Genomic DNA, 15,820 nt, shown 5'->3' on the forward strand with positions numbered 1-15,820 from the left:
GGGGCCGTCCAGATAGGTTGGGACTACAGCTCCCATCATTCCCAGCCAGCACAATGTCCTCTGGAGGGCACCCGTGACTACTGGCCAAGCCGGCTGTGAAAACTATTATTACTATTTATTTTTGCTGCCATTAATAGCCACAACATTACACTAATAATAAAATATTAATAAGAATTGCTCTATTTATTTATAAATATTATTAATAATACTGCTCCAGTTATTTGTAAATAATAATAATATAGGGTGACCATATGAAAAGGAGGACAGGGCTCCTGTATCTTTAACAGTTGTATTGAAAAGGGAATTTCTGCAGGTGTCATTTGTATATATGGAGAACCTGGTGAAATTCCCTCTTCATCACAACACTTAAAGGTGCAGGTGCCCTGCCCTCTTCCAAATCTGGTCACTCTAGTATAGCTCCTGCAGCTTTAACTGTTGTGATGAAGAGGGAATTTCACCAGGTTCTCCATATATACAAATGATACCTGCTGAAATTTCCTTTTCAATACAACTGTTAAAGATACAGGAGCCCTGTCCTCCTTTCCATATGGTCACCCTAAATAATAATAATAATTTCGTCACAAACTGCCATACTTTGGGCTCCTCCCCCCACAGTGGGAGGAGCTAGAGGTAGCTCCTCCCATAATGGGCGAGGCTTCGGCTCCCCATGCTAGGCAACGGAAGGGCAGAGAGAGAGAGAGAGATATGAACACTGCGCATGCGTGGCAAGGTCCACGCGGCGCCCTCTTTAAAACTTCTGGCGGCTCTCCACGCAGTCCTCTCTCTGCGCATGCTCCTTTCTCGCCCGCGACTACTGTGTTCCTGCGCATGCGTTTTTCTTCTTACCTTGCGCCTCTCTCCTCGTTCTGTCCTTTCTGTGGCGAGTCTTACCTCTCGCCTGCAGGGGACGCTGCCTGCGGAGGCCTCCTCCTCCGCCCGCTCCTTCCTAGAGCGGCGGCGACGGCGGCCGGCCGCTGTCATTCCGGCGCATGCGCGCGCGCGGGTGAGAGGTCGGCAAGATGGCGGCGGCCTCCTCGGGGGATGAGGTGCCGGACAACGAGGACTATTACTCGTTGCTGAACGTGCGGCGGGAGGTGAGGCGCGGCTGGCGGGCAGGCTGGCAGGGGCCGCACAAAGGCGGGTGGGGGGCCGGGGGAGGGGGCCGCGAGCGAGCGAGGGAAGGGGGGACCTGGCCGGTCACTGAGGTGGAATAAGAGGGGCGGGGGTGCGGTGGGGTGGGGTGGGGGGTGACCCTGTACCAGGGCATAACAGATGTAATATTTTGTAACATTTATATTTTTATCGCCTTTCCCCAACCTGCGCCCCTCTTGAGGTGTTGGACTAGGGATTCTGGGAGTTGTAGTCCCAACATCTCTGCAGGGGCCCAAGTTGGGGAAAGGCCAGAAAGACACACGTGTGTGTTTGTGTGTGTGAATATGCGTAATCCTACACCAGCTTCCCTCCACTTGGTGCCCTCCAGATATTTCCTACTACAACTCCCAGCATTCCTCACCCTTGGACATGCTCTGGGGCTGATAGGAACTGAAGTCCAGGACATCTGGAGGGTTCCAGGTTGAGGAAGGCCAGCGGAGAGTGCAACGCGGACGTGCATTTGTGTGTTGCATATTCGGGACCTGCTTTTTATTTCAGTCCTGTTTAAAGGAAGAATCCAGTAACAGTGGGGGCCCATCCTAGCTCAGGCCATAGAATCAAGGGAAAGGGGAGCAAAAGGAAAATGGGCTGCAGGAGAGAAGGTAACGAACCCAGGAGTCACTGCTTTCAATAGGAGCCAGGCTTCAATTAGGCAAAAGCAATAACAATAAAAACCATTGCTAAAGGCAGGTGAATGTGTCACAGGTGTCCTGCTAATTGTAGGCAATTTTCTTTTCTTTACCACAAAACCCCAGCATATCCCTTACCCAAAGGTTGGCGAACCATGTGGGCGAACCATGGGACGAAAATCCATCAATTCATCAAAACTAATGTTTATGGAGTGTTTGTATTCTTGGTACTCTGTCCATAAAAAGTTGAAAACCCTCATAAGCATTTATAAAACTGAGAATAGTTTTCAGAGGACAGTTAGGAAGGGATTGTTGTCCCTCACATACAACTAGAACTTACAATCTCACAGGTTTTTCAGGGCCAAAATAGACACTTCCAGTACTTAAGAACATAAGAAGAGCCCTGATGCTGGATCAGACCGAGGGTCCATCTAGTCCAGCACTCTGTTCACACAGCGGCCGACCAGCCATTGGCCATGGACCAACAAAGCAGGACATGGTGCAACAGCACCCTCCCATCCATGTTCCCCAGCAACTTGTGCACACAGGCTTATTGCCTCGAATACTGGAGAGAGCACACAACCATCAGGAATTTATCCAACCCCCTTTTAAAGCCGTCCAAATTGGTGGCCATCATTATATCTTGTGGTAGTGAGTACTTGTTCCACACTGGCTTTGAGAGTTGCTAGTTAAAGGAGGTGTGGGTAGAAAAGAAAGGAGAGAAGTGGAGTTATGAAGAAAGGGGAGTGAGTATGAGACAAACAGGCAGTACTTGCACTAACAGCAGTCTTGGAGCATTGCTATTTAGCCATCCTTTGTGAGCTGTATCAAAAATAGAAGAAATCTGGCTGTTTACTAAATTTCTAGGCTAATTTTGTGCAAGTGCGCTCAGGGCAGTTCACAGTTTAAAATAGTTATCAGAATACATTGTATTTGTCTATAGCACAAAGGCTATTGCAACCACAACAATAAAACAAGGTGTCTGTATGACAGCCAAAATTCTTACAAACTCAGAGGGAGAGAATTCATATAAAAGAACCAAACTGAGAGAAAAGGCTGAGAATTATATTGGTGAAAAAAATAATACAGACCCTGGTATCAGTGATAACATAAAATTATAGCAGGTGGTCTCTGTGGCGTTACACCCCACAAGTCAGTTTCCTAATGTTTAGGATTTGTAAGTCTATTGTGTTTAGAATGTTGACCTGAGTGGGGGGAGGTTGAATATTTTAGGAGGGGGGGAGGAGGATAGATAAGGGGATGACTGAGGTGATAAGGGGGGTGTTTTTAAAGTATTTGGGTTCGAGGGGAGAATTAGAGGATCAGGGTAAAGAGGGTTGTCTTTTGAGTGTAGTGTGCAGATAGTCAGTTGGTGTATATTAAACAATCCTGATAAGAAAGAAAGTTCAAGAGTGAAGGTGAGAGAGAAAGGAAAGCGTGTATGAGGAGAGAGAAAGGATTGGATGAGAGGTTTTAACAAGGGTCTGAAAAGTTTTATTATGAAACAAAGTTTGTGAACATTGAAATAATTTTTTATTCAGTTGGTTTTACTACCAGAAAAATCCCACGTGTCTCCTTGGCATTTATCATCTGCAGTTACATACATATAACACCCGTTCTGATATTAATTCACCATCAACACATATAATTCACAGCACATTATTTTATTCCTGCCATTATTCCTGTTTAACCCCTTTCTCCACATAGTTTGTAGAAAGGTGGTGTTTGTCCCTCACCTCAGGCTCATAAAGTGTTGGCGCTTAGCTTGAGCAGGGAGTGTCCACGGACAGGCCTGTTGTAAAGAGTCCCCTCTGCAATATATGCCTGATTTAGTTAGAAAATTTTGGCCGAGTTTTTTGAGCTGTTGCAGGAAAAGTTCAACCTTGATTGTGATCGCTTTACTCTAATCTGCTAACAGATCACAGATAATATCATCTGTGGGCCAACCCGCTCTTGCTCTCAAGATCTCCCAGAAAACAATCCCTAATATCTTTATACAAGGAGCAGCATAACAAGTAATGCATAATGTCTTCCACCTCCCCTGCACCATAGTTTAAAATAAGGTTTTACATCTTAATAGCTACAGAGGAAAAGGGACAGGGAGTGAAGAAGAAGATAAGTACGTTCGGGAAGCAGGGAAGTACAGCACCTGCAGGAGACAGTTCTGAGAGCAGTTAGTTGTTTCCAGCAGAGTCAGTGCAGCAAGTTTTGCTGTCCCCCCCCCCCCACTCCGTTCCCTCTAATGCAGCCTGGTGGAATGAGGACAGTTCTGGGGGTGGGAACCAAATGGCAATTAGTCACAGGTGAGCAGATGGATGCAATCCTATTTCTCCCCTCAATGTCAGAAGTTTCTTTCTTAATATACATCGGATCAATTCAAAGCTGTGCCTGTGAAGTTCACTTGTGGGCCTAATCTGCCTCCATGGTCTCCCCTGCTGACTCCTGGCATCTTTGTTTTAGACAGTAGAGTAGTTTTAGGTACAGTGTTCATTATTATTTTAATTACATTTATATACTGCCCCACAGCCGAAGCTCTCTGGGCGGTTGACAAAAGCTAAAAACAGTAAACATTAAAAATATACAAAATTTTAAAACCATCAGAGACATAAAAACAACAGTATAAAGACAGCAGCACCCATTTAAATCAACAATTCTGGGGTCCATTAAAAAACAAACTTAGCGTTCAATGCCTTTAAATGCCTGGGAGAAGAGGGAAGTCTTGACCTGGCACCTGAAAGATAACAATGTTTGTGCCAGGCGAGCCTCATCGGGGAGATCATTCCACAGTCGGGGGGCCACCACCGAAAAGGCCCATTGCATGACAGTTTAGTTCTGTATCCAAGTTGAAACTGGACATAACAGTCATGTAATGGATCCATTATTAGCTGCTGGCTTTCTAGACTCTAGTGAGGGAATTGGGGAAGACAGTGCACTCACAAGTAAAAGCAAAACAAAAAACACCACAGCAGCAGCTACAAAAATGATTATATTGTGGGAAGTAAAAGAAATAGCTAAGCCATATACAGAGAACTTTGTGTAAATTGACAGGGAAATGGCTGCATTATGTGAATTAGAAGAAAGGTGGCTTTCCATAAGTCATAGGGAACTGAGGGTGAATTGGCTTGGCAGGGGGGCAGGTCTGAAGAAATCCATTACTTGGTTCCCCAAAGTTGAGATATTTAAATTCTGGTCCACCTGGGGAGAAAAAGGAGTTGAGTGACACTGGGCTACATTCTCCTTAATCATTGTTAATATTCTGGATTAATAAACCTAGTATCAGTAAGACAACTGAAATGCATCACTTCTGTGTGGCCTGTGGCCTCTTCTTTAGATCTTGAAAATCCCAGCTGAACATTTGCAGGATGTTTCTATACCACGGCCTTACAGAGGTACTTGAAAATACAGTGGCAAAAATACTAAATGTGTGGAAACAAGGATGCAGGTAAAAAAATAAGGGCTCCCTGGTCCAGCATTTTGTTCAAACAGTGGCCAGCCAGCTGCCGTTGGGAAGCCTGTGGAATGCAAAAGCGTCCTCCTGCACATATTCCCCAACCACTGGTATTGGGAGGCATGCTGCCTCTGTTGACGGATGCAGCATATAGCCATCAGGACTAGTAGCCATTGATGACCAGTCCCCTTTCAAAGCCATCCAGGCTTGTCCACTCTCGCCGGTCCTGTTTGTAATGGTAATGGAATTATTGGCGAATGCAATAAGAGATGATGGGGAGATAGAAGGTATAGGTAGTATTAAAAAAATAAAATTGAATATGTTTGCAGATGATACCTTGCTATTAAAAATCCTATAGGAAAGATGGGAAGAATTAAACAGCAACTGAGAGAATTTGAGGATATTACTGATAAATTATAAATTATAAGAATAAAGGATATTAAGAATAAATTGGTCCAAATCAGAGATGATGTTATTTAATTATACTAAAAAGGAAGAGAAGGATTGGGAAGAAAAGGGAAGAGAAATGAGAGTTAAGGAACAGATTAGATATTTGGGAATTAAAATTACACAGAATTTAGAGAGTTTAGAGAAAGAGAATCTAAATAGTTTAAAAAAAGAGATTTCAGTAAAATTGGAAAAATATAAAAGATTAAATTTATCCTGGTTTGGAAGAATAGCATTAATAAAAATGAAGATTTTAGCAAAGATTAATTTTGTGTTTAGGATGTTACCAATTAAAATTTCAGAATCAGAGATAAAAAGTTGGCAAAATATCATAAACAGTTATTGTAATGGAGATAAGAAAGTGAGGGTAAATAAGAATAAATAGTATTTAAGTCAAAAAAAGGGAGGATTGGGTCTCCCAAATATTAAACTATATTACGTAGCTAATAGGCTAAGACATTATAGGAATGTCTTATGGGAATTATATTATAGGAATAGGAGAATTAGATTGGATGGATGATAAAACTACAAGTAATATAGAGATTAATTTGGAAAATGTATTTTTTAGGGAAGGGAAAAAAATGGGTGGAAAGTATATGTAACCCACTCTTGAGGTTTCACTGGGAAATTTGGAGTAAATATAAAGGGGAGTTGCTCCCGAGCAACTCACCTCTATCACCGGTAATAATGCTAAAGAATTTCCCCGAGGAATTAAAGAGTAGATTAAGTAAAGTCTTAATAGAAAAAAATAAAATGAAATTAAGGGAATGGTTAAGAGAAATGAATAAAAGAGAGGATTTGGAAGAAGTTTTAAAAGATAAAAAATTAACTTGGTTAAATTTATTTTATTTTATTTTTATTTATTTTATTTTATTTATTACATTTTTATACCGCCCAATAGCCGAAGCTCTCTGGGCGGTTCACAAAAATTAAAACCACAGTAAAACACCCAACAGGTTAAAACACAATTACGAAATACAGTATAAAAAGCGCAACCAGGATAAAACCACACAGCAAAGTTGATATAAGATTAAAATACAGAGTTAAAACAGTAAAATTTAAATTTAAGTTAAAATTAAGTGTTAAAATACTGAGTGAATAAAAAGGTCTTCAGCTGGCGACAAAGCAGTACAGTGTAGGCGCCAGGCGGACCTCTCTGGGGAGCTCGTTCCACAACCGGGGTGCCACAGCGGAGAAAGCCCTCCTCCTAGTAGCCACCTGCCTCACTTCCTTTGGCAGGGGCTCACGGAGAAGGGCCCATGTAGATGATCTTAAGGTCCGGGTAGGTACATATGGGAGGAGGCGTTCCTTCAGATAACCTGGCCCCAAACCGTTTAGGGCTTTAAATGTCAATACCAGCACTTTGAATTGGGCCCTGACCTGGACTGGACTAATTATTGGCAATTAGAACAGTGGACTAAAAAGTGGGTAAGAGAAAATGGAGATTGTAGAGAATTGACGAAGTTTGAGGAATTAATAGTTAAGAAAGAAAATGATAAGGGAAAAAGAATAGCGTTAAAAGGGTTAATGAGTGAAATATATAGAATATTGGTGGAGAAAGGGTTGATGGATAGTTCAGGTAAAATGGTTTGGGAGACAGATTTGAATGTACAAATAGGACAACAGAGCTGGGAGGGACTATGGAAACAAAGAGTGTTGAGAAATATGTCAGTAAGAATAAAAGAGAATTATTTTAAAATTATATGGAGGTGGTACTTAACCCCGGTTAGATTAAATAAGATAAATAATCAGCATTCAGCAAATTGTTGGAGAGGATGTGGGGGGAAAGGAACGTATGTATATATGTGGTGGGAATGCAAATATGTACAAAAATTGTGGAAGATGGTGTTTTTGGAGATTGAAGAAATTGTGAGAATGAAGATAGAACGAACACCAAAAGTTGCATTACTGTCATTATTTGAAGATTTAAAATGTAAAAAAGAAATCAAGGAATTGATAACAAATTTGCTGACTGCAGCAAGATTGATTGTAGCTAGGAACTGGAAGATTCAAGGGGAATATTCTATTGAGGAATGGTACAAAGAAGTATGGGATATAGCTATTAATGATAAATTGACTTGTAATATTAAATGGAGAAGAGGTATAGCTAAAACAAATGATTTTGAAGGAATTTGGAAACAGTTCCTAATATTTGTGTTTTCTAAGGGAAATGGGAAACCACCAGTAGAAGAAAGTATGAGATTTTGGAATCAGGATGAGATTCCGAGGTGGGGGGTGCACTTATATGTTAAGTTAATTATGTTAAATAGAGATGATATTGATGTTATTCAACATTTATGTAGTATGTTGCTTGCTTTAATTGTACTGGTGTACGTTTAAGTATTGTAGAAAATATATATATATATATATATATATATATATATATATATATATATATATATAAAAAAAAATCAAAGCCATCCAGGCTGGTGGCCATCACTACATCTTGTGGTAGCAAACCCCATAGTTTAATTACGCACTGTGTGAAGGAACACTTCCTTTTAACTGTCCTGGACCTCCCACCAATCAATTTCATGGGATGACCCCCTTGGGTTCTAGAATTATGAGACAAGAAGAAAAATGTCTCCCTCTTCATGTTGTTTTTTAAGCTAAGCAGCCCCAAACTCCTCATAGGGGAGTTGCTCCAGCCTCCTGATTGTTTCGGTCGCCCTTTCCTGCCCTCTTTCCAGCTCTATGATATCTTTTTTGAGGTGCGGTGACCAGAACTGTACACAGTATTCTAAGTATGGCTACAGCATAGATGTATATAAAGGCAGTATGACATTGGCAGTTTTATTTTCAGTTCTGTTTCTCATTATGCCCATCACAGAGTTGCTTTTTCACAACAGCTCTGCCCCAGGCCATCGTTTCCATTGAGATATCCACCCTGGTCCCAGGATCTGTTTCTTGGTCAGTCACTGCCAGCTCCTTCCACTGTGGTCCATTCCGTTTCAAAGTGTGTGAAGTTGGATGAGATTTGTTACATGGCGTGCGCATGTGTCCTTGTTAGGAACATTGGGGGCTGATTTATATCGAGTCAAAGCCTTGGTCCATCTAGCTCAGTATTGTTGACCAGCAACGGTGGTTCTCCGGGGTTTCAGGCAGGGACTGGACCTGGGACCATCAGCATCCAAAACATCTACTCTACCTCCGTGGTACACCACAAGACCGTAGCACTGACCCTTGCCTAAGGGGTTTGTTTGGTGAGGATGCAAGCAGTTCAAAGTGTTATGGAATCAACACTTCATAGCTGGTGGGAAGGAGAGTGAAGTGAGAAGATTTTTTTAAAAATTAACATCTTGCAGGTTTGTAACTCATTGTTTGTCTGCAAATAAGAGTCTCACCTGGACAACTGGGAGAAAAAGCTTTTATTGCTTATAGTTTTCATATACATAGGTACATTGTGCAAAGCTATATGGTTCGGGTCCAGGTTATCTGAAATACCATATTCTCCCTTATGGGCCTGCCTGTGCTTTGAGATCTTCTGGAGAAGCCCTTCTTTCAGTCCCACCATCTTCACAGGTGCACTTGGTGGGAACATGGGAGAGGGCCTTCTCGGTGGCTGCTCCAGTGCTCTGGAACTCTCTTCCCGGGGAAGCTAGGCTGGCTCCCTCCTTGATGGGCTTTCGGAAGCAGGCTAAAACTTGTTTGTTCCAGCAGGCCTTTGGAGAATAATCTGGCCCTCCATCTATGTTAACGTCTTATAATTTTGTTGTGTATTTTAAACGTTTATGGTTTTGTTCCCCCCCCCCCGTATGTTTTAAACTTTGTAAGGCCGCCTTGAGGCCCAGCATTGGGCAAAAAGTGGGATACAAATAAATATAATAATAATAAGGCTGACTGTAGACCGCAGCATATTTGCAAGACTGTTGTGCTGGCTTCCATTTTAATTTTATTTTGTAAAATGCACTTTTTACCTCTCTCTCAAGCCATTTTGATAGCACTTTAGTCAAGCTGCCATGGATCTGATTTATTGCTGATGGTGTTCTTATGTATTGGAATTCTCTTCAATTGAGCAAAGGCAGTTATTTTATAAAGACCCATGATAAAGTTGCATCAGAAGCTTGTGGGTGTTTTTTAAAGAAAAAAATCTTAATGTATTTGTCAACTCTGACTTAATTTCCTTGTTCCTGGCATTGCTGCTATGCCACAGTACTCCGTGATGTGTTGATAACTTCCTGTGGCAGCAGAAAAAAATAACGACTCAGTTTTAGCAATCAATATTTGTTACTTGTTTGCATCAATGCTAAAATAGTGCTTGGTAAAGAAAAGTTCAGGCTTCTGTAACATTTCCCAGGATGTAATATGGGGAAACCATTTTCTCACTTGTTTTCACAACAGCTTAGTGAGTGGTTATTACTAGGGCTATCACTGGATTAAAGAAATCCTAGTCAAGCAATCACATGCGAGTAGAAGCAATAGTTATACACGCGTATGTTGCCATCATGCTGGAAAAGGCATTCCCCTCCTGTGATGGAAAGAAGGAGAAATGTCTTTTAAGATGGTTAAGATGGTACTGGCTACATTCAGTTTTTAAAAGTACTTGAATTGTTCAGTTTTAGCGTTGTGAGCAAGAGATTTGCCCAAAGGTACCTGGGGAATCCATGGCTGAGCTGGGGTTTGAACTCAGCCTCTACACATTTAACTTGGCCCACAAATTCACGCAGGTTCTCAGTGTTGATGTACTCAAACGCCTACTCATATGAACGTTAACAGGTGCAGTGTTTCAAATTGTGGGCGGCTTCAAATGGACCTTAATTCATACCAGCTATATTGATCTTGACAAAAGGTTGCTCTTCCTTTTCTTTTCGGCTTGTTCTACTGTGGTTTTATGGCCTCACAGCAGGGAAACACACGTGACCCTATCCACCGATACTGGTTTTTAAAAGAACTTTGATGGGTTCTTTAAAACTTCAGGTTCAGTTGACGTGCTGTTCCTTGAACTTCATATATTGTTGCTCATTAAATAGGGGATTGTTTGGTAAATTTGTTTTAAGTCATTTTTTTAAAACAAACAAACCCATTTATAAGCTGCCTTGAAAGGTGGGCTGGAATCCAGTAAATAAATAAATAAAAAGATGCCCATTTACAGAGCACTGCATCCATGAGGATTTACAGGCAAAATGTTTTGTCGAGGTGATGTTCTTTATAGTTATTAATTTTGGTTCCATCCAGAATATGAAAAACATAGAACTGTGTTTTTTTTTAAATGGAAAACCGGGTGTTGTTGGCAGAGAAGCATGGAGGGCTCATTTCCATGATTCCCAGGTGATTTGCCAACAGCGATGAAAACGTGAAATATATGTGAACTGAGAAATGGGACTTGTCATTGTCCTTTCAAAATGTAAGAGCGTTATGACAGATCATTTAATTGGGTAGCTCATAAATCAAGACTGAACCAAGGTACAGCTTCCAGGCGAGTCCAGCTCAGAATGCTGACTTTAGGGAAGAAATCTCAGATAATTGCTTTTCCCTTCCCTGAAATACTTAAAAGCAAACAAAGTCCCAAGTGATTATTTTGTTAATCTATCACTTTTTTTTTTGCAGCCATGTCCTGAGACATTATGTAGTACATCAGCCCTGTGAATAACTTCTGTGGCCTTATCAGGCCTCTGTTTAGTAGCCTAAGAGCGAGAGGACGGAAACTTTTGTAAAGGTTTCCCAAGTAACCAGGCAAGTGGCTATTTACAACCTTGAAGTTAAGTAGACACTGGCCCCATTCAGACGACACCGTTAACCATGCTGGTTAAAGGTTTTTGGTTAAGCAGCTGGGTTAGCGGTGTCGTCTGACGTGCGTTTTCCTTAACCTCCGCTAACCACATTGTGGTCAGCTTCACTAACCCTGTTCTGCTGCAGGGTTAGTGGCACTAACTTTGGCTTAAGGTGTTGTTTGAGACGCACCTGTGCTTAAGGGGTCGAAATCATAGATATAGAGTATAGAGCGGCCTGAATAGCCTAAATCATGCAACTGCTGACTCTCTTAGCACAAGGGCTGATGGGATACAGGGTGGAGCATTCGGAGGACTCAGGCGCTCATCTAATTGCTTTATGGTTAGCGTGTGGTTAAGGAAACCGGGAATTGGACAGGGTTAACGGTGTCATGTGGGAGCGTAGGGCTTGTGGTTAGTGCTAACCACAGAAACCTCAGTGTCATCTGAACAGGCCCATACTTCGGAATAGATGGAGTGTATGATTGGCTACAGAATTTAAAAAAGAGAGACGTCATTTTGGATTTGAGTGCCAAGGTGAAAAGTGTTTCATAGCCCCTCAAGAGACACTACTGGGGTCGTAGCTAAATTTGCCCTGCTGTGCCATCTCAGCTCCCTCTGAATTTGCAAATATTCTCCCCACAGGTCTCAGTGGCAGCCACTGAGCTGAGCTTGACCCTCTCCATCTGCATAGCCTCACCCTTCCCCCCCCCTCTTTAGTCATGTGCCGGTTCTATTGGTTGGACATTTTAGAGCAGCATCCCCCAACCTTGTGCCCTCCAGATGTGTCGGATTGCAACGAGGAATGTTGGAAGTTAAAGGTTGTGTTAGAATGTGATGCATCCCAAGAACTGGCTGTCTTATGCCTCCAGCTGCTGTGTAGCCTCTCTCACTTTTGCCAAGCTCCACCAGACCCTGTGAGCACTGAAAGAAAATAGATGGGGTGGGTACGGGCCCCCCATTCCTCTCCCCTCCTCCTTAAGCAGTTGTGAAGACTTTACAGCAAAGTTCTTAGGAGATTTTCAGAGTGAATTATATCAGATTATTAAACTGGCTTCAGGGTTTACTTGAGAAATTCTGAATCACCCAGTGTGACACCTTTCATAGGATGTCGTTTCCACATTTTGAGCTTTGTGCAGGGCAAACTTAATTCTAGAGAAGAATAGCTAATCTGAGAATAATAGGTTGCTAAACTTTATGGGCCTGAGGCAGAGGAAGATGAGGACCGCTAAAACTTGTCTCTGGCAATTTGCTAGTATATGGCTATTTAATCTGTAATAGATTTACTTCCTGCGCAGCTGTAACTGGATGATTGAGATGTGGAGCGAATGAGCTTAAACCCCCGAATAGCATGATCGGGTGCCTCTTAATTTTGCCCTGAATTTGAGTAATAAGAATGGAACCTAAAATATCATTATTAGTGACTTATGTATCTCATTACAATTTGAAATGTTGTCAGTATTTTCTGCAGTGGCTGGAGAGAGGTTATCACTCATGAAATATTGAACCAATGACCTTAGTGATTCACTTATGATGAAAGGCCCAATCTAACGTTTTATTGAACATGATATTTGTGAAAAATGGAACTGCTCATTTCTATTACTTAATCAATAGCACATTTAGCCATTTATCACTAATTTGATTAGAGAAGGTCATTGCCGAGCTGGAAATTCCACTCCCTTCTCATCTACTTTAATTTTAATAACCAAGAGAGTGAAAAGAGATAGCGGAAGGTAAGAAAGGATGACTGCTTTGCTGGGCGATGGGATTTCATCTGATTCCCCTGTCATTGAACTAAGGAGTATGAATAAGAAACAGACGAAATCTCTCAATTCCAGCTTGTTCCCAGAAATGGCTCCAATCCCACTTTATGTTTTAAAACCTGCGGTTTTCTGCTGATAAGCTATGTTTGTTCTTAAGAGGATTAGCCTATATGCACAGCAACCTGACCTTTTGTTCCTGAGGTAAACAGCTGGTTCAACCTCTGCAATGATCAAAAGGAATTAAGGCCCCACAGGTAGAAGGCCTTTAAATCATATTCTTAGAATGGGTTTTTGTTTTGTTTTTAAAATTCTCTCTGCAAGTCCTTAATCTTTTTATCTCTTTGTGCTGCAATCTTCTTGGGTGATCCTGGTGAATCTCAAGAAATTCCTTTTATCTTGGAAGCTGATATCCAGGCCTTCGCTCAAAAGACTAGCAAACCTGGCTTTGGTTGAGCTCTTGCTTCCTCTTTAACAATGCCAAATGAAATTTTAAAAATGGCCCACTGATGTTCATAGAATCATAGAATAGTAGAGTTGGAAGGGGCCTATAAGGCCATCAAGTCCAAGCCCCTGCTCAATGCAGGAATCCACCCTAAGGCATCCCTGACAGATGCTTGTCCAGCTGCCTCTTGAAGGCCTCTAGTTTGGGAGAGCCCACAACCTCCCTAGGTAACTGGTTCCATTGTCGTACTGCTCTAATAGTAAGTTTTCCATGATGTCCATCCGGAATCTGACTTCCTGTAACTTGAGCCCGTTATTCTGTGTCCTGCACTCTGGGAGGATGGAGAAGAGATCCTGGCCCTCCTCTGTGTGACAACTTTTCAAGTATTTTAAGAGTGCTATCATGTCTCCCCTCAATCTTCTCTTCTCCAGGCTAAACATGCCCAGTTTTTACATGGTCCCATCCATTCTCCCCGGCTGTCCCTTATGCTTGGAACTCTCTCATAGAACATCTACATCGGACTTGGTCCATTGGTCCATCTAACCCCAAGGGTGCAGAATCTCTGACCCGGGGGCAAAATCCGCCCCCCTGGGGTTCTCTAGAAGGCCTTAACCCCTTCCCTCCACCTACTGAGCCTTCGATGGTTTCCTGGCTTTTTGTGTAATCCCCCCTCCCATTCTAAAAGCTTGAAACACCTCACCTAAGGCTTATTTATTGGTAGCAAGAGCTTTAAGCTACGATATGTTGCTATTTTGCCTCATTCTTTTGCCTTCGGGTCCATTCACCAGTGGATTACGGCTGCCAAGAGTTTCTCAGTAATGGAATTTGGCCCTTGGACTTACAGAGGTTCCCCACCACTGATCTGGCTCAAGGTTGTGTACTCTGGTCTCAGGCTTGGAGGCTTTTCTAGCCCAGATGTAGCAATTGTCGGTCAGGATTCATACCCAGCTTTGCTGCCCAGGACCCTTTCAATTTGTGGGTTGAACGTGCAACACGTGATCAGGAGCAGTTCTGCTCTTCTGCAAAACCCATCCCAAAACTCACAGTTTGTATGAAGCCAAGATATGTGTCACTTCGTTGTTTGTTGATGTTCATCCTTCGTTGCCCTCACTTCTCCCTCCCTCCCTCCCTCCCTCCTTCCTCCTCTACCCCTGCCCAAATTTGGATGGCAAGCTCCCTGAGGCAGCCACCTGCAGTGGGTGGGGTTGGCTTTTGAGCCTGTGTAGCTGGCACTGTCGCCTTTGACTTGCGGGTTCTGTCTTGTCTGCCGGGCTCTCCAAGATATTTGTGATACAGGTAGGAGAGAACATCTGGAGGTTTGGGCAGAGGTGTCATCGGTATGCAAACAACACACAGCTCTACCTCTTGCTCCCATCATCTGATCCCAGGGAGGCAGTGGAAGTGATAAATTGGTGTCTGGCATCAGCTCAGGTGTGGGGTGATAGTGGACGAGCTAAAACTTAATCCAGATAAGACAGAAGTGCTGTTGGCTAGGAATTTTGGCCATCTGGGAGAGCGTGTTATGCCGGATGGTGGTGTGCTCCCTCCAAAGAAGGCGGTGTGCAACTTGGGGGTATTCCAACACTTTCTTTGGATGCTTAGGCAGCAGGTATTGTCAGGACTACCTTTTATTGTCACCTGTGGCCTCTTAGAAGGCAGGCAGTTATCCATACATTTGTTCCCTTCAGTTTAGACTAGTGCAATTCGTGTTCACTTTGCGACATCTGAAAACTTCAGATGGACTTCCCAGCTCACACTCAGCCTCTCCAACTCTCTCACCTTGATAAGAAGAGCATCATGGGGTACGCAGTTTCACCAGCGACTTTTCAGGGGGCTCGTTGAAAAGTAGCTGGTGAAACTATGTGTTCTCACCCTTTTCACTGCATCGTCATTGCAAAGAAGTCTGTGGATGTTTCTAGGCCGGTTGGCCCGCCCACAGATGGTTAGTTTAAGAACAGAAGAAGAGCCATGCTGGATCGGGCCAAGAGTCCACTGTTCTGTTCACACAGTGGCCAGCCAGATGCCCCAGTGGGAAATCCCTAAGTATGACGTGAGTGCAAAAGCGTTTCATGTCATGAAGACACCAAGCTAGGTAACGCTTCCCTGGCTGATCCCTTGAAGGTGAATTTTAGTTGCCGCAGGCCAGAGCCTATTCATAAGCCTGCTCTAGGCAAGACACTTGTCCCTGCAAGTCTCTTTCTGCAGTACAATTATACTGTACAAATTATATT

The 15,820-nt window shown here is 42.7% G+C and overlaps 1 protein-coding gene across 1 annotated transcript in view; it reads left to right on the forward strand.

Moving 5' to 3' along the window:
* Positions 1–974: 974 nt before the first annotated feature.
* The window catches only part of DNAJC11 (DnaJ heat shock protein family (Hsp40) member C11), a 68,841-nt gene continuing 53,995 nt past the window's right edge, over positions 975–15,820 (forward strand). The window contains exon 1 of the mRNA XM_063145495.1: positions 975–1,094. Within this exon, the coding sequence (XP_063001565.1) occupies positions 1,020–1,094 (75 nt within the window). The 5' untranslated portion in view covers positions 975–1,019. The remainder of the gene's footprint in view (positions 1,095–15,820) is intronic.

Source organism: Elgaria multicarinata, chromosome 20, assembly GCF_023053635.1.
Source record: "Elgaria multicarinata webbii isolate HBS135686 ecotype San Diego chromosome 20, rElgMul1.1.pri, whole genome shotgun sequence".
In the NCBI taxonomy this organism is placed as follows: Eukaryota; Metazoa; Chordata; class Lepidosauria; order Squamata; family Anguidae; genus Elgaria; species Elgaria multicarinata.